Raw genomic sequence first — 18551 nt, 5'->3', positions numbered from 1 at the left:
GGTACTGCTGGGACAGGTGGCCACTTTGGCTGATCCACACAGGAGGATGGAGATCTCAGAGCAGTGCCATAGTGGTGTGCTCATTTTTTAGGCTTCCCTTTCAAGTACTGTGCCATTCACTGCCTTCCAAACCACAGCGAGGAGAGGCTGCTCCAAAGAGAGCCTTCTGCTTTGGTCGCAGAGTGCTCACCAGCATGTGTGTAGCATTAGCTGACCACACTGAAATGGGCTGCGCCACATGACAGCCTTCTGCAGTTGTGCAGTGCAGTATTTAGTGTGTCCTGCAAGATTTTCCATTTCCATTTGCTTGGCTTAAAGATCTTGCTTAGCTTGCTGGCTTTTGGTTAAGACTGTTTTACTGGCTCTGGGTAAGAAGCCTTTAATAGGCACCCATCCATCTCAGTCGTAAATGGGGACATGTTTGTGCTGTGGTGGGCTTGTGGCAGGTTGCTGGTCACGCTGAAGGAAGTGGTCTTTTCCTAATACAGTTTTTAGTATTGCCTTTGAACTGCTCTCTAGTGTGTATTTGATGCACAGTGTTCTCAGCCCCTGCTTTGCCTTAATTCCATAGGGACAGCGGGGTTTTGTTGATGGGTGGATTCATGCTGTGGGAGGCTGTGAGCACCCATGCTAAGGTATTACAACAAACCCTAGCACTTGTCTTGGAAGGTGAAATCCTCACTTCATTAGGGATAGGCTGCAAAATTTGTTATTTTCATAGGTGTGCTCTGTTGCTGTAGGCTTAGAGGGTGCCCTCTGATGCTATTAGAAGTCAAAACCCCTTGTAATTTTAAAATGCAGCACACCCTAACCTTGAAAGCATACTTAAGTCTATCTCACTGGTTTCTTTATGAGGTAAATAATTAAAGGAGAGAAAACATTTGGGAGAAACCTCTACCAGAACTGGCCCATCTTGGCTTTCAGATGGTTACCTCCTGTCACGATTGTGTCACACTGTGTTTTCCTCCAAATATTTGGGGGAACAGTTTCCAAAGCACTGGACAGTTTTGAAAGTAAACATAATATTTTGAACTATTAACCAATGGCTGAGATGAATTCTTCATCATTGAGAATTCTTAAATTAGGATCAGATAGTTCTCAAAAAGAAGGAATTTGTAGGAATGAATGTAAAAGGATCTGACAGTCTGTGTTATGCAGATCACAGGGGATACCACTGGCCCTGGAATCGATGAATAACAAATGTTCCTGCAATTAAGTTGTGCAGACTCCAGTGTCTGTACATGTCAGGATTTCACATGTGGGTGTTTGCAGAACAGTCGCATGTTTCTGTAGCCCTGTAGCTACAGAAAAACAATAACCTCCGTGACTTGCGTCCAGCCAGCACTGAGCAAACTTAGTGACAGCTACTGAATTTTTGTGAAGAACTATTCACAATCTGTTGGACTCTGCTTCAGGGATAATCTCTAAGCAAAAACAATGAGCTAAAATTTACCAGACAAGTTATTTGTTACAAATGTTGTGCTGCTCTTCAGATTTCTGTATGTATTTACATTGGCTATTTCATGCTTATCATCAGGAAAACCTACCCAAGTGGATTATCCCACTTGGGAAAACCATAATCATTTTTTTTGGGGTGAAAAAGGGAGTTACATTCTCCAAGAAATATTCGTTGTGTAAATAGAGTGTCAGCTCATCAATACTTGCCTCTATGATCAATTTTTGGTATCAATAACTGAATTTTCTAATTTGTGCTTACATAAAACATCTGCCGGTCTCCCTCCTGAGCATGAGTCCCTGGGAGTTTCCATTTGACAATGTGGTCTCTGTATATGAAAAATTGTTTACCTCACTTTGCAGGTTAGAAGTGAAGTAGGGCAATTTCTGAATTGTGTTCCTGCTCTTTTCATTAGCCAATACTTATGTCCAGTAGTTCTGTTTATATTGTCAGATCCTGACCTGTCCATCTCCATCTTAGGTTTCTGTGGCACTGAGTTGGTTGCAATAGGTATTAGTAGTATTGGCAGAGTAGTAGAAGTCTAAAGGAGGAATATGATGTACTTAAGGGATAATATAATATATATATATTATATCATATATATAATTATATATTAATTATATATATCATATATATAATTATATATTAATTATATATTAATTATATATATAATATATAATTATATATAATATTTATATATAATATATAATAAGGAGTATAATGTACTTCAAGGGATGGTAATGGCACACTGTTTTTTCTTTTGTAATAAAAAATATTAAAGAGGAGTTGTGGAATCTCCTTCTCTATAGATATTTAAAAGCCACAGGGACACAATCCTAAGTAACTTGTTCTAGGGAGCCCTGCTTGAGCAGGGAGGCTGGACTTAGCTGACCTCCAGTGGTGCTTTCCAACCTCCCCATTCTGTGGATCTGTGATTCTGCATCCATCAGTGAATACCTACATGAATGTATCTTGATTATAGATAAATAAAAGGAATAGAGAGGACATTCCGTGTTCCAGCAGCATTAAAAGAATAGAAGGTGTCTTTCTCCTGGCAATTAACTTGAAAGTTTAAGAAAGCCGCAGTAAAGAAAACAATAATTCCATTTATTAGAAATTAACAGAAATCTAATTTTCAATTTTCAAGGTTTGAAAAAAAAAACCAAGTTCCAAGATTTATGGGGCTGATGGCATCCTTTTAGTTTGTTGAAGTACAGACAGCTTTGCAAATGGTTACAATCCATGGGGCTTCACAGCAAATTGCTGTATTAATGGAACATTTATATAGGTACAAGGCAGCCTTGTATGTAGCAGCATGGTCTGGGTAGGCCAGGCAGCTGTGTGTGAATTGTCTCAGCTATGTATTTATTTGAGTACAGAATACCATTGTATTTCCTGAACAGGTCAGTGGCATGTAAGCAATAGGAATTTTATTCCTTGTGATGTTCAGGAGTTACCAAGATATTTGTAAACTCTTGAAAAAAAAAAAAAAAAAAAAAAGTAAATATCGGTTACTTTTCTATTGCAGGTTTTTTTTTACCTATCTTCTTCCACACAGTGCTCCATCCTCACTGAGACCATTACTGGATAAGATAGTCAATGCAACAGGTAATCACAATAAACATGGTAATGCCAAGTAGTTGCTTCTTTAGTGTAACTATTAAGGTTGGGAGGGGAGGGTGCTGCTTTTGTGCTTACTGCAATAGAACTAGATTGTTTTTCTATCCAGGATAAAATTGCTCCCATACCAAGAAGGCAAGAATGGGCCCATACACCAGATAAATCCCATTTTTATATTTACCTAGGCTTCACGGCGGTATTTGTTTTGTCCTGACACCTCAGCACTGGGGTAAACTGCATCAGAATGCAATTCCTTGTGGGGCCTGGAAGAATTTCTGTCCCTGGAAAGGGAAATTTTAATGATAACACCAGGATACTTTCTCATTGTCAATGATACCTGTGGTGTTTTATTCCTCAGAAGCCAGATGCACAAATGACATTTCCATAGATTTTCACTGATCACCACGGTAGTGACTTTGAGACAAGAGTAGTTGCCTGTAACACTGATTTGAGGCTTTTTCAGTGCCTTGCTCCAGTGTGCATCCAAAGGGAAAATAAATGATGCTGGGCTATAGCTAATGAGCAAGCAAAGCTTTGGAGCTCCTGTACTGGCTGATGTTGATCTCTTGTTGGGAGTTCTCAGTGTTTTGTGCCTGCAGGCCTGGGGCTACCAGCTGGACAAGCCAGCCTCTGGAATGCCTGGGTCAACCAATCCTTAGGGATTTCCTGCCCATGTCACAGCCCTGCCATGGTTGGGCAGGGCACCATGGGGCTCCCATGCTTAGAGCTTCATTCAAATGAAACCTTGTTTTGTCCTGTGCAGGATGCTCCTCATCTAAGTCATTCTTTTCCTCTGCTTTTAAAGGAGAGCTTCACTGGGGAATAGATGAGACAGCTGCTCAGCTGGAGAGAGTTTTGAATCTGTATAAGAGTGGGGAGTACCTGCAGAACACAACCCGGGTGCCGAAAGCTGGTAAAGTCATCTTTCTTGAAACTTACCATCCGAGACTTTGTTGTGAGGTTTGCAAATGCTAATGTACAGAAAACAAAGCTCAGTGGTCCTTGAAATCATGCATGTTTATCTGCTTTGTGCTTCCTGGGAGCCTCCTGTAACTCTTCTCATTATGTGATGTAGCTGGACATCCATAAGTATGAGCAGGCTGTAGTAGGAATAAGGAAATCCAAAGGGAGTTCTCCATGACAGATTTATGGCAAATGTGTTTCATCACATCCACACACTGTTCTTATCATATCAAAACCTGCCTGAACATATATCGGGGAGAATCCAATCATGAGGCTGTAACCCCCCATGGGTTTCCTGGGACTTAAAAGGAATTTCTTGTAACATAAACATTTGTAGATTGGAAGACTAAAATTTTTACTTCCTTTGCAAGGGAAAAATAGTGTGTCCTTCAGCTTCTGCTAGCAATAGAATAAAAAAATAGAAAAAAAGAACAGGATGAAAACAAGGCCGAATAACAGTATCTTTCATAATATGTCTATTCAAGCTGTGGTACGAAGTAGTGCATGTTCTTCCTAGAAGGATGACTGTGGAATTGTACATGTCAAATAATATTATGTGTGCTGGAAATGACTTTTAAGCCCAACAATTCTAAAAGCTGTTTTGCAAATTATTTTTGTGTACGTGTAATGTTCATGTCAAACTGTCAACATAATTGACTGCAAGTTGATAGGAAAATTATGGCTTTGCTGTAAAAGCTCAGTAAAGAGGGAAAGATGGGTTCTAAATGAAGATGAATGTTGGCACAGGGGGTTTGAAAAGTTCAGTGAAACATTTGCTCAGTGAAAGAGACACAGGAGCCAAATTCATTATGATTGTAGCTCTGTTAACCTCAAAGGGCCATGATACCAGGGATGAATTTGACCCACTTATCAGAATAATTCAATATTTATTTTGTTGTAAAATTGGCAGGAAAATTGTAGCAGGTGTTCATTTAACTTTCTAATTTTCAGCTTTTCATCACAATCTGTGCTGAGTGATACCTGTCAACACAGCAAAATTATTTTCAGCAGTACAATCAATAGCACAAACATGTCCATTGTTGAAGAAGTGCCAGGAGAGCTGAAGTTGTTCTGTGATGCTGGTTGATTCCAGATTTCATTGCTGTATCAGGATGAGGTGAAGTTTTTGAATTTTAGAGGTCTGTCATGTTTATAAAGACTCACAAGAGAGAAGCTTTGGACAGCAGTAGTCAATGTATCAGTACAGGTTTCCACTGATATGAAGCAGAGCTCCGTGCATATTTAGCTACTTTAATAATTACACATTTTTGTGTTCGTTAAATTATGTAGAATCCTGAATAACCTAACACAGAATCTGCTACACCCATGTTCATGGTTGATAATGCCCTGCTCTGCAAGGAGCTTGTTTTATTTGCAGGACACTGCTAATGGACTTAGGCACTTCGCAGTGTGACCAAAGATATTGAAAATCTTTAGATGCTTTGTGTAATGTACTGGATAATGTACATTAAATACTATGAGTGTAATGTTGAATTCCTTGATAGGAAAATGTTCTCAAGCAGGGACAAGCCTGAGGAATTTGGTAGCTTACTAGAAATTATACTTAGATTAGATGAGTTCTCAGACTTAACTGCCATGCCTTTAAGATGTGCAGGCCTGTTTCTAGTTTGTTCTAAGGCCACTTTAACAAAATAGAAAAGGTGTTGTAATTTATTTCTATTTTAAGACTCCATTTCCTTGCCACACAAATAGGAAGAAGTCATATCATGAGAGTTAAAATGTGCCTACATACCCACTTTTATCATTTTAATTCCAGCCATAAGCTATCCTCAACTTACACTTGACTGATATTTAATACTAATATTGTGTTGGAATGAATTTTTAAAATTCATTATGGAATTAGAAATTTTTAATTAGAATTTATTTGGAGATAATGGAATGAGGAATTCTCCTGTGGTACAGTGGAGTTGCAAGAGAGGGTGACAGCTGTCCTGGAAGGGAGTGGTGTCCAGGTAATCGGCTTCTTTTACTGGCAGGATGTTCCCAGCTAAGATTGCATCCTTGCCATTGAAACCAAGGCTGAACAGCTGAGCAGGTGGAATATTTTATATAGATCTTGTTAGAGGGTAGACAGGGATGAAAAGGAACAACTGGAATATTTTTCCAAGCTGTAGGTTGAGCTCCTGCTTTGGGCCTGTTAGGAAAAAAAAATTTTAAGGTTGCATGATTTTATAAAATGTTTTCTGTGTTGCTCTGCAGCATAGAGAAAGTTCAAGAAGGGTGTTTTTTAGCCCAGTGCTAAGTTAAGATAAAATTTAAGATGATCATTTGGTTCTGAGGCCAGATCAGAGTTAATCAGTTTTTCATTCATACCCCAATGGGTGCCAAGATGGGGTAGGCACATGTTTGCATCCATTTTGCTCCAGATGATAGGAATCTCACAAGGCGACTCACTCCTGGGACTTTTGCTCTCACAAATAGTAGAAATGACAAGAATTTGTGATGCCAGTCTCCTGGCACGTAAAGGTTTGTAAAGAAATAAGGCCTTTCTGGTGCACAATCTATTTTGAAATCCTAAAAGAATGGGAGGGGAATTCAGATCCAAGAATTTTAAGTTTTGTTTCCATTTGTTTTTGAAAAGAAACTACAGAAGGTTCAGGTAATGGTGCTTCAGAATTTGTCTTAGGTCTTAAATGCTTGGAATTATGCATTATCTTGGATAGCGCATTGTAAATTCATACTAGGAAAGACAAGATCATGATCTTGGGCAAGTCACGTAAGGCCATAACTAAAACATTAACATTGAGGAAACAGTGTGTTATCTATGTGAACTTATGTTTTTGAAAGGAAGACCTCCTCCTATGAACACCACAAAGTGAGAAAGGTGATATTGATAAGCAGTAGGGAAGTGACATGAAGAAAGTTCTCGTCAGCCCTAGTGTTCCCATAAATAAAGTTTAACAAGATGACATAGTCATATTACAGAAGGTCTTGGATATTAAGCTTTCACTGTGCTTCAGTTGTAAAGATTTTATAGTGCTGTAAATTATATTATGCTCTGGACTTTGGTTTAGTATCCTAGAGTAGAGGCGTGGGAGACATTTGATAGCTGTGTATGTGTTCTGCAATCATAAATCACGCTGCTGTTCATGTTGATATGGGAACATTGCAGCATTTAAAACAACACCAGGAACAAATGATTTTCTATTCTATTGGCTGTTGGCCTCTCTTGCTGGAATCCAGAAGAATGTGAATTAAAACAGGAACCATGTATTTCTTCTGGCATATGTTATCTAAAAATGATTAAATCATTCCATTAATTATCCAGATTAAGGAGACTATAAAAAAATTACTGATGTTCATCAGTAAAGTCATGCCCCAGTATCAACATTTTTATTACTTCAGTCAAGTGACAGTGATTTGTACAGAGTATCTGGCCCTTGAGCTAAGCCCCAGCCCTTCAGTGAACTCAGAATTTACTCAGAAATGCGTGAAATCAGCTAACGCTCATAAATTGGATAGCTTTGTTATTCATTAAAGCTAATAAATGACCCATTATTAGATCTGGAGGTGTGCAAGCCCGCAGAAAGCTGTAATTAGCTGCTGTTGTTAGCTGAAAGCACATTTTCAAAGCTAAAAAAGCTGGAAGGCTGGACATAAAGCAAAGACACGTTGTGTTTTCCTTTGTCTCAAGACAATTTGGCAGGATTATGCTATATGTAAATATTTACAGTACAGCAGTGTTTTGAAAAAAATATTCTGCATGGTCACTATAGCAACCTGTTTAGGAAATTGTAAATCCACCCAAGAATTATTAAAATCACTTTACAAACTGGAGCCCAAATTCCTACTCTATCATAATATAATAAATCTTATCAGCTTTATAATTTTTTGATTATTTTTGTACGTGTGCCTCTGGTGTCCCTTTCCCAGAGCCCTCAGGGCTGAGGAGGAAAGGTGCACAGGACAGAAAGTCTCCCTTTACAGCCTACCTTGCTTGGAGGGCTCGCACACCAGGAGCCAGGCAATCCCAGCACACAGGAATAGAGGAGCTGGTTCCTTTGCACCCATGTGGCACTGGCAGCTCAGTGGGTCTGTGCAGCTGTGCAGTCACCACTCACTTGTATCTCCACCACTGTGCAAACCATTTCCCTGCTCCCTGAGCAATGTGTTCTGCTGTTGCTAAACTTCTCCCTGTCCAACTTGGCACTGCACAGCAAAATACTTTCTGCTGAGGTCCTCAATTCCCTGCCAGAACACTAAACGGTGTCTTTTATAAATCCTGTGGGCACCTATCTTCAAGCTTAAATTCCCCAACATGTAGCCCTAGGCAACCTCTGCCTTGTCCATCACCAGCATTATTGTTTTTATGATCGAGTGGATCACATGCAACGTTTAAGTGTCTGTAGGACATTTTGGGTTCGTTGCCTTTGGTAAATTGGTGTGTACCACAGAGGTGGCTGTGGGTATGGAACAGCTCCCTGGGATGTTGGGCACGAGGCAGGAAAAATGTTCCAGCTGTGTCATGTTAACAGGAATAAAATGCAAGGGAACATGTCGTTCTTCTCAAAATTTATTTGTGTTTCGGTGACAGCCTGCATACCAGTTTAAATGTGGCTCTACTGCGAGCACAATGGAAGCGCATAAAAAGCGACAAGGGCTCGCTCCCAGCCCGTGTGCAGGAAACTGCCAGAGGACGGAAACACTCCCCAAAAGATCAGGGCTAGCTCCTGTCTGACTGCAAAGCTGTGTCCTGCCAGGCCAGCCTGTCTTTCCAAACAGTTGGGATGCGTCAGGGCTGATTGAAAGCAGAGGCCTGCGGGACAGGCCTGCCCTCTCGTTTCCTCAGGCACACCAAAAAGTCGCTCTTTGTAGCAAACTTTGCAGGGTGCTTTGCGGGGCCTGTTGTCAGAAGTGTGTTTAAATGAGAGCTATTGGAACATGAGGAAAAGTTCAGCGTAAAATGAAGCGTACTAAAAACATCAGTGTATTATTGTCTATTTTGGATCCAATACTGTTCTCCAAAAGCTCCCTTGGAATCAGAGGGGATTGTTTGTAGAGCAAAACACTGCTCAATACCACTTTTTGCTGATATTGGCAAGACCGGGCTCTTTCTGCTTACTCATGACGAAAGCAATCAAAAGCAATTCCAGAGCTGACTGCCAGTGTTCTTCCTGAGACTGGAAGAAAAAAGGAGGGAGAAAGAGGAGCAACATGACTTTTCTCTCAAGGATGAACATGGTTGTGTCTCTGTCATTGACCCACAGTGTATTGGCAGGTGATAAGACAACTGGGCAAATCTCCAATAAGTAGCTGGAGTTGGTAGTAAAAATGCAGTCTGGCTGCTGTGGCTGAAATAAACGGTCATTAGGACTGATTAAAATCAGATTTAGGGTGACTCAGACAGGCTAAAAGGGGGGAAACCACAGGCGGTTTCACATAGTTTATTATATACTTGTGGAGCTCTTTATGTGATTCAGTCTAGTACAGTGAAAATGAGTATGTTTATAGATTGTAGTCGGCTTTGGGACAATGCAGGTGGTTTTTGATGGAAAAAAAATAGAATAGGAATTTAAAGCATTGGCTTTTTTATATAGCTCTTGCACTGGTCAATGATGCTGCAGATTGCTTTTAAAGATGCCTCTCTTGTCATAATGAGTGATCTTGGTTGGAGGATCACTGTGGCCATCATGGGGATGTGGCTAACACGCTAAGAAACTTCTAAGATTTTGGCCTGATCAAAGCAGCATGTTTTGATTGATCAGAACAACCTTGTAAAAATATTTAAAACAATAAAATCCATCACAAAACAAGACTTTTGGGGATTGCCTGGATTCAGCATAGCAAGGTATCTTGAAGTTCCAAAATGTTTACAAGAAAAAATGTTTTGGAGTAGACCCTATCTAATTGTGAGCTCTTCTATTACCTCCTCTGTGTTAAACTCTGGACTAAATGCATTGTAAGTGACATCAAGATCAGGCTTACTGCATTGCATTTATTTGCTTCAATCCTCACAAAATTAATAGATAAAGGAGAGGATTATTTTGCTGCTGATACCGGTAGGGATGCCTTGCATTTCTCTGATCTGTTCCTTGCCGTTACCTTGATAGACTTTATGTACTCTCTGTCAAGCCATGTGTATGTATGCAAAAGTGTAAATTTATGGCTGCATTTATAGTATTAGGCAAGCATTTATTGCTTTTAAACACCATTAGTCTGGAAATTGACCAGAACTTTGACCTTTTTATGATGTGATTTACTGCTGTGAGCCTTCAAATTCCAAGGACTCCATTTAAGCAAGTTTCAGGTCTTGGCAGGACAAAACCTTGAGCTGGAGCTGTCTTTTAACCACTGGAGTACTGCTTAATTGAGTAACTGCACTGTGGTGTTCAATTTAAAGGTGTAGGGGAAGCCCAGCTCTCATGAGGGTTGGACCTAATGTCATGGCTGGGACACATCTCAGTGGAGGAGCATCCTTCAGGAGGTTCTTATAGTTCATAGGAGAGGAGTGTGTTTCTTCACAACTCATACAAATAGGAGCTAAATGGTAAGCTTCCTAAATTGACACCATGAAAGTAAGAGATTCCACGGATACTTGCCTTTGCCATGCAAATGGGCAAGGCAGCTGCTTTGCTCTGCTGGAGTTGAGTGAGTTTTGAAGAGAAGTGCAGTTTGCTTAGACCACCATCTGGCTGGTGTTGCAATGAGTTTCTGATCAGTTCTGACTGTAACAGTTTGAGAGGAGGTCCCATGTTGGCTTTCCAGGGCAAGCAGGAGTGCCTGGCTGGTGTGTGAGCAGGAACCAGGGCGCAGTGCCATTGTGTACCTTTCTCTCTGCTCCTTGTGGCTGCCTTCCCATTGGGATGCTCCTAAGGGGAGGCACTCCCAGGCAGCCAGTGCTGCTGCTTGCCATGCAAGGGGAGAGAGGGGCTGCCTTCCTGCCTTTCCCTCTCACTGCATCGCACTCTCCTCCCTGCAGGCAGCACAGGTTCAGTCTCCAGACTGCAGGTATCCAGTGGCCTGTGCCAGTTGGAGGCCCTGCCAGAGTTTGAGAGTTTGCCCTTGTGGAGCCCATGTGACTGTGTGCTTTCTCTTAGATTTGAGTGGCTGTGTTTCCACTGTGGTGCTTGGTGATCTCACAGCCAAAGGAAAATGCTCTTTGCATCTGTGTCACACACGTTCCTGTATGTTCCCATGAGTCACTGGAGACAGTGGTGGCTTTCCCTTGTCCAGGAACTGGCAGGGAGCAGCAAGGAGAGAAAGGACAGCCACAGAGCTCTGCTGCATGGTGAGACCATCCTGGCATGGCTGTTTCTGTCCTCACTTGAACACTCAAACCAGGACCTTGCCACCGCAGTTACTGCTGGCCCAGCTCTGTTGATTAATGTGTCTGAGCTGCCCAGATGATTTACCAGGCTTGGTCACCTTGAAAAAGGCAAGGGAAAGGGAGAACTTTATCCTCAGGTCATGTAAATCACTGCTGGTCTTTTGAAGTCTGTGTATGTCAGCTGAAAGTCTAACCCCTGAGAGCTGTATTGGGAGCAGTGCTGAGGAGAAGGGAAGTGCTATATTAAGTGCTATTAGGAAACATATCTGTGCTCAGAGGAATTGAAATATTGAAATAATTTAAATATTAAATTTCTCAAGGTGGGCTTCTCCCTTGTGTGAAGCAAAATAGGTGATATGATGCAGGACTGCTGTCTTAGTGCTGTCATGGTGTGCTGAGGGATGCTGCAACTTCCTCCCAGCCCCGGCGTGGAGCCTGTCAGACTCTCAAAGTGCCCTCGGCAAGGGCTGGGACACGCTCCCTGCTGTCACTGAAAATCAGGCAGATGCTTCATCTCCTGCTGCCACAGCAAGGACCACCCTTCTGTGAATGTCCTCTGTGGCGTGGGGCTCGGCACAGTGCAGTGTGAGGTGACAATTCTGTGCCCTGCAGAGAGGAGCTGTGGATAATCACATTTTGTATCCAGTCAATGTAGCATGTATGCTGATACAAGTGGTTATATATGGTGCTAACTCCAGGGAATTGATTTTTCTTGTGCTTTTAATTTGTGCACATCATTTTACTGTTCTAGGCTGTGAGGTCCAAATCAATACTCAGCAGTTGCCATGTGGACATAAGACAGTATTCTGTTACGTTCCATTATTGTTACACTACAGTTGATACAGAAACTGGGGAAAAAGGGACTTTTACCTCACCATTGGTTTGATTTATGCTCTGACTTCTCTTCAGAAGAAATGCATAAATATTTCTCATGGAGAAATGACTGGCCATAATGTAGAACTACATTTTGAATTTTTTTTCTTCTTGTGCATGAATCTGCATTTTCTGAATTAAGAAAACTTTCTTGCTTTTGATTTAACTGGAGCATGATCAGCTCTGATTTTGCTTCTTGTTTGGGAATGTTTCTTGTGATACTTTTAATGAGCTAAGGCTTAAAATAGAGTGTATTTACTACATTTGTTTCCCACTGTTTCAGACTGTGTGGTGAGAATGAGCACTTGTGAATGTGCACTTCTCTTCCCAGTTGAAATACTGGCAGTTTGGACTAGCAGACACACTCGCCTTTGACTTGGTGGTGTTCGTACAATGTGCTGTATGAAATATTAGCAGACTGAATCAGCAGACCCAGGCAGAAAATGCCTGAACCAAAGTGACTTAAGAATAGGCTGTGAGTCGGGGCAGGCAGCTCTGGTTTCCATAATAGATACAATTAGAAGAAATATAGAATGTATTTAGTTTTTTGAATAGGACATGGGGAGGAGAGACAGGAGGGAACCATTAATTTGTGCGTCTGGAGGCTAAATAGAAATGTTTATAAATGATCAGTTGAATTTGCTGATGCATTCATTAGAGAAAGCCCCGTTAGTGGCTGGGAAAGTGAGAGGCGCTGTGAACAGAGAACAAGAGGCAGCTCATAAAGGCAAGTGAGACTGAACGGCAGCCAAGGGAGAGGAGCAGTCGGTGGGGCAGCGCGGAGGCGCTGGGCGAGGACCACGCTGACATGCTCCCGCTACTTTTCCTCCCCCTTCTCTTCAGAGGCCCATCAAGCGACTCCTCTTTTGTCCTAATCTGAGCAAGCAAAAAAAGTTTGCTTAATTAAAAGCCTGTCTTTTCTTCCTTCTCTAAAGGAGCCAGAGAAAAATAGCATGCTCTTCTGAGGGAGAGGGAGGGCTGGGAACGCCTGGTCAGGTCTCACCCCGACAATCCTGCTCACTGTTGAGAAGTAGGACAGTGAGTCAGTTCATTCAAGTGGATGCTGTTTATTCAATGGGACATTCTTCCTGTAAAACTCCTAATAAAACCAAAGCCTCGCCTCCGCAGTGGGGAAGGGGAAGGGGTTTTGTGCACAGACTGTTTATTTACAGACGCTTTGTGGAGAAAAAGGTGAGAAGAAGAAAGGAGGAAAGGAAAAGGAAAGTAAGGTGCAGAGCTATAAACACATTTGGGAGTAAACCAGAGCTGGTACAGTCTAAACTGTCAGCTTTTCCGTCATATATCCTGCTCCTAAGCTGTTCTAATAAACTTTGCCTGTTAAAAACAACCAGTTTACTGGAGCTTTCAAATGACTGCATTGCTCTGATTTGCAGAGTACAGACGGGTGCCTGAAGCCTTTATTCCTGATGAGAACTACAGATGCTGGCCATCCTACCATCACAAGGGCTGTCTCCTCTCCGTGTTTGATGTCAACGAAGCCATTGAGATCTGTGACAGCTACTCCCAGTGCAAAGCTTTTGTCCTAACTAACCAGACGACTTGGACAGGTAGGTCCTGGATGCTGTGGAGCAGAAGCAGCAGCTGAGTCACCTCTTCTGGCTGCTCTAAGTGTTTTAATACAGCTTGGGGAGTGTGTTGTGCTGGGCTGTGGGAGCCACCAGCAGCATCTAGAAGTGAGGTAGTTTCTGAATGTTCAGCTCAGGCAGCTTCTTTTTGGTGAGGCTTTGCCAGCTGTCAGGGGAGCAGAAAGTACAGACAGGCTCACAAGAGCTGACACTAGAGGGCTAAGCATGTGGACTCCAGGTTACCAAACCACAGGATCTGAAATGTTTTTCTTTTGCATTTTTGTGCTTCTGGGAGGTGTTAACAGGGACTTCCATGGAACCAAGAAAAAACTAATTTCTGTTAACCTTGTCTATGGCTCACCAGTGACTACTAGGTCATCATGTCAGACTATCTGTAGCTGGAATATTGAAGTTAATAAGTACACTAAAAAAGTATTTATTCTGGCTCAGGGGAATTCATAGGAAGCTTATAGCAGCTCCTATCTCAGGTTGCAATATTAAAAGCAAATGGGACTTAGCAGCAATATTTGTAGTCTGATTTGTCATTCCCTTTGCCATATCATTCCTAATGCACGAGCACTTGAGTCCTTGAAACCTGCAGCTCAGAACCTCAGAAACCTTTGCTCAGCAGTTGAGGCATCCTATTTGCCATGTGATACTTTTAAAGAAAGTAGTGTTCTGGGAGCCCCCTAGGGATGCAGGCTGGGAGCAAATAGCATTTGATTTTCTCGGGTTTAGAGAGGGAAGACAGAAGTACAGCAGATGATGGAGTGTATCTCTGTGGTCTTTGCTGCAAGGAAAGGCAGTGATTTTGAAGGTCTGGGAGGCAGCAGGAGCTCATTGGGAGGCAGGAATGTGAATAAGGTGCCAGGTCAGTGAGTGTGGGGAGATAGAAGAGCTGTGCTGTGGCTCCCACAGATACCAAAGAAAGAAACCTTGCCAAATTCAGCCCCCACTGGCCTTGGATATACATTCAGCAGGTGCCTTATGCTACCCAGGCTGTTGTCACTTGCTGCTGCTTTTTGTCTGAGGACCAGAAACCTCATTACAGCTTGTTTAAAGCCCAGAGCTACAAAGCAATCAACAAGAGCTGTTTCAGAGAAAGTCATGTTTAATATACATTGCACTGATCAGTTTTGTAAAGATCAAGTGTGCAAATATGATTCTGCTTCTGTACAATCAAACAAATGTCCTTCATGTAAGCCTGGAACTCAAGCCTTTTCTTATCAATGGGAGTCTCAAAATACTCTTTTAAAGACCACATGGAATTTGTATTAAAATCTTCATACCTTTCCTTCATTTACTATGTTAGCTGTGCACGGCTGTATCTTGACTGTAATTAGGTAAGAGTACAGATACCAAAACCAGGGGAACTTTGGTGTCATTTTAGACAAAAACAGTTCAGGTTTATACCAGCTGAAGTTAAGAGAGTCTTGCATGGCTTGAAGAATGCATAGGTTGAAGTGTGAAGAATTTGAAATGTCAGTATATTAAGGTAGGCAACCTTTTGCTCATCACTTCTAAATATTTTCTCCTTCCCCTCCTTTCCTATTCAATGCAGGTCGGCAGCTTGTCTTCTTCAAGATGGCCTCAAATCATATTGTGCCTGATCCTGACAAGATAACATATGTGAAGGTGACAGACTGACACCTAAAATGGCTCAGTCTGACACGTGAGTGATAAGAGCTGTTTGTGTATAAATATAGGCAGCTGTTAGGTAGAAGGCAGCTGTGGCCGGAGAAATAATTGCACTATTACTCATTCTAATCTATAGAGTGCTAAAGGAAACTTTAAAGAAATAACCTGCATGACCAGGATGAATGTGCAATAAAACAAGATTTTGAAAATGTGATTTAAAAAGAAAACAAAACAACCCAAAGCAAAGTACAAGAGATGATACACTGTTAGAGTATAATTTTAGTTATAAATCAGCTGGCAGCTCTGGCTTTTCTAATCAAGGTTAGCATAACATTTCTGACCTGTACATGTGTGTCCAGGGATGAAAGCTGATCATTTCTCTGGGAAGCCTGTATCCTCCACACTGATATTTATTTGGGCACGTACAATCACAACAGAGGAACTGAAGCGTATCAGTTTGTCTGCTGAATAGCAAATGTTACTGAGGACAATCAGCATTTGTGTTAAAGCTATGGAATATGCAATGCTGGCATATTTGTCAAACGGAAGGAATTGCTTATGTTTAGAATTGCAAGACTGCAACTAATTTTCATTTTTGCTTCCAATGTTATCATAAAGTTTCATTTTTAATTTGAAAGAGTCATTTTGTAATCTAGCAAATCACATAAGCATATGAATAGTCCTACTGAAAGGGCAGGGACTTACCCAAGTGCCATGTGCTTTGCTGGATAGGCCTAAGCATATGCTTACAATTAAGCCTGTGCTTAAGACTGTTGTTGAATCAGTTTGAATTGTTCAGGAAGCCACATCTTTGACAGACTGGCAAAGCGGTCCAGCTGGTTGAACTGTACTAATTTAATGACTATTTTGCAGTTATTTGTACCTTTTATCATCAGGTCCTTGGTTTTCTAAGGCATCGCTTGCTGATTCTTGGAGTGAATTAAGTAAATGACCTTAATGATGTCAAATGAATGCTAGCCTTAATTCTATATAAAATGCATCTTAAAGGCAGGGTGTGTCTAGAGAATTTGCTTTCAGTGAAAGCAATGAAGTAAATGCTGAAGTGACCAATGTCATACTGTTTTGTAGTTTGTACAGTCAGGAAAAATGTGCTTTTGTTTCTCAAATTGTTTATTTTTGTAAAAAAATAAAAATAAAAGATAAATATAATTTCTTTTATTCTTGTTTTTTGTGTGTTTGTGTTTCAAATAAATGCCTGAGTCCAGTGTATTCTATGTAAACTCAAAATTGGGATATTTTTTCCATAAAGGACTGAGGTTGTTCCAGCATCTCCCAGGGAAGGGTCTGTTGGTGCCTGGAGTGCTTGGTGGCTTTGTCTATGGTTGCCTGTCACAATGTGAGTCATGGTTAGCAGGTTAGCATGGTTAGCAGACAGTGCCTGAGCAGCCTTTGCTGCTCTGTGCTTTGCCTTATGCTGGTATCAGCTTTATATATTTCCCTTATACTTGGAAGGGGCGATGGTGAGAGCAGGACTTGATGAAATTTCTCGTTGGGCCAAAAGGGAAGCTGGGCAGCAGCCCCTGGCAGGGAGGGGCAGGGCAGGAGAGTCAGGGATGTCGGGCAGCAGTGTGGCTGTGCAGGGGAGAGGGTCTGACAGTGACACCACTGGCAGCAGGTCTCACCTCACTGAGGTTTCTCTGAGATCACTGATGCCCCAGTGACTCTGGCAATTGGCTGAAGTGATGTCCTGAAATGGCTGTAACTCACAAATTATCAAACTCCCAGCCGTAATAGCTCAGCTGATTGTGTCACTGTGCACTTAGGAACCCATCAATCACACTGTGGTAATAAACAAACACTATGGATTCTTTTAAAATTGCTGCATAAATCATGCCAACACGTACTGCACAGTTCATTGAAGTGATATGGGTTGTTGGCACTGAGGTGCTGGTATGTATTTTGAAAGTCTTTAACCTCCTGTGATTTCCTTCCCATTAAGCACTGCACAGTTCCAAAAATACTCAGCATTTAAAAACATTCTTTAAATTTAAATTCTTTAGTTGCACTCCTATGTAAAAAATGCCAATATATAAAAGAAAAAAAAGAAAAAAAAAGGCATCCAGGGTAATACTTTAAAGTCATAGTAGACAACTTCTATAATTTCATTCCATCACTTTCTGCACACTGGAAAAAAATGCCTCTTAAGTCAGGAATTGTTTATCCTTAGAATTAAACAAAGTTGCCAAACCAATTTATATCAGCTTTTGCAAACAGAGATCATGTAAGCAAGAAAGAAACATAGCTGTGAGCCAAGAAGCTGGATTTTAAATTTCAGTGGTAATCAACTTTATACAGGCAGGTTTTATAACTCTGAGAGTAAGGCTTTCCAGTGGAAATGCTGATTAAAATCTTAGTAACAGAGGTGTGATACTACAATAAGAAAATTTAACAGCTGTAATAAGCACTGGTAAAATTCTGAATTTATGTGGAGAAAGTGATTTTTGCAGCAGTGGATCTGATTCAGCAGTGCCTGGCTGGCACATGTGGCATGGAAACCATTGAGAAGCAACAGAGTAGGAGGAAGAGGAGGAAGCAAGGCACAGAGTGAGTTGGCAGGTCTGGACCAGTCAGCCTGGGACCTGCTTCATGTTTTCTGTGGAAAAGGCATTTCTATCTGGTTTTTTCCCTAACTTTTTGACTGCTTTTTACATTTCCTGGCTTCCTCAAGCCACAGGGTAAAATATGAAAGAAGACACCCACAGGGCTTTAAATGACTGCTGTCTGTGTGTGCACATGCACGTGTGTGTATGTGTATACGTATTTATGTACGTGTCATGCTGAACAGGGAGAGCTTATTTCCTCAGTGAAAAACCAATTGCCTGTGCACAAAATGAAGTGCTAAACAGGATGTTGAGTTCATCTGGAGAAGTGAGAGCTGTGTGAGGCAATGGGTGCTGCAGCTCTGCAAGGGGCTGCACTGAGTGTTTGGCCCAGTCCAGCACCATGTAGCCCTGGCTGGTCTGAGGCTCAGAGAATCTCCAGGAGCTGCCCACTGTCTCCTGATGGTTTGATGAGGAGGTGATTCCAGCCCCACCACTGAGAACAGGCTCCAGGCAATGAAACAAGCACTGAGCAGAACCAACTTCAGCCTGATGTCCTGAGAGTT

The 18551-nt window shown here is 41.6% G+C and overlaps 1 protein-coding gene across 1 annotated transcript in view; it reads left to right on the top strand.

The window, feature by feature from the left end:
* Window positions 1–16603, top strand: part of PKDCC (protein kinase domain containing, cytoplasmic) — a 35937-nt gene extending 19334 nt beyond the window's left edge. Inside the window, exons 4-7 of the mRNA XM_058836335.1 lie at window positions 2985–3064; window positions 3882–3989; window positions 13595–13768; window positions 15348–16603. Coding sequence (XP_058692318.1) covers window positions 2985–3064; window positions 3882–3989; window positions 13595–13768; window positions 15348–15433 — 448 coding nt within the window. The 3' untranslated portion in view covers window positions 15434–16603. The remainder of the gene's footprint in view (window positions 1–2984; window positions 3065–3881; window positions 3990–13594; window positions 13769–15347) is intronic.
* The last annotated feature ends 1948 nt before the right edge of the window (window positions 16604–18551 follow it).

Source organism: Poecile atricapillus, chromosome 3, assembly GCF_030490865.1.
Source record: "Poecile atricapillus isolate bPoeAtr1 chromosome 3, bPoeAtr1.hap1, whole genome shotgun sequence".
Lineage (NCBI taxonomy): Eukaryota > Metazoa > Chordata > Aves > Passeriformes > Paridae > Poecile > Poecile atricapillus.
Note: the sequence above shows the minus strand (reverse complement) of the source record. Positions and strands in the feature narration are given on the sequence as shown.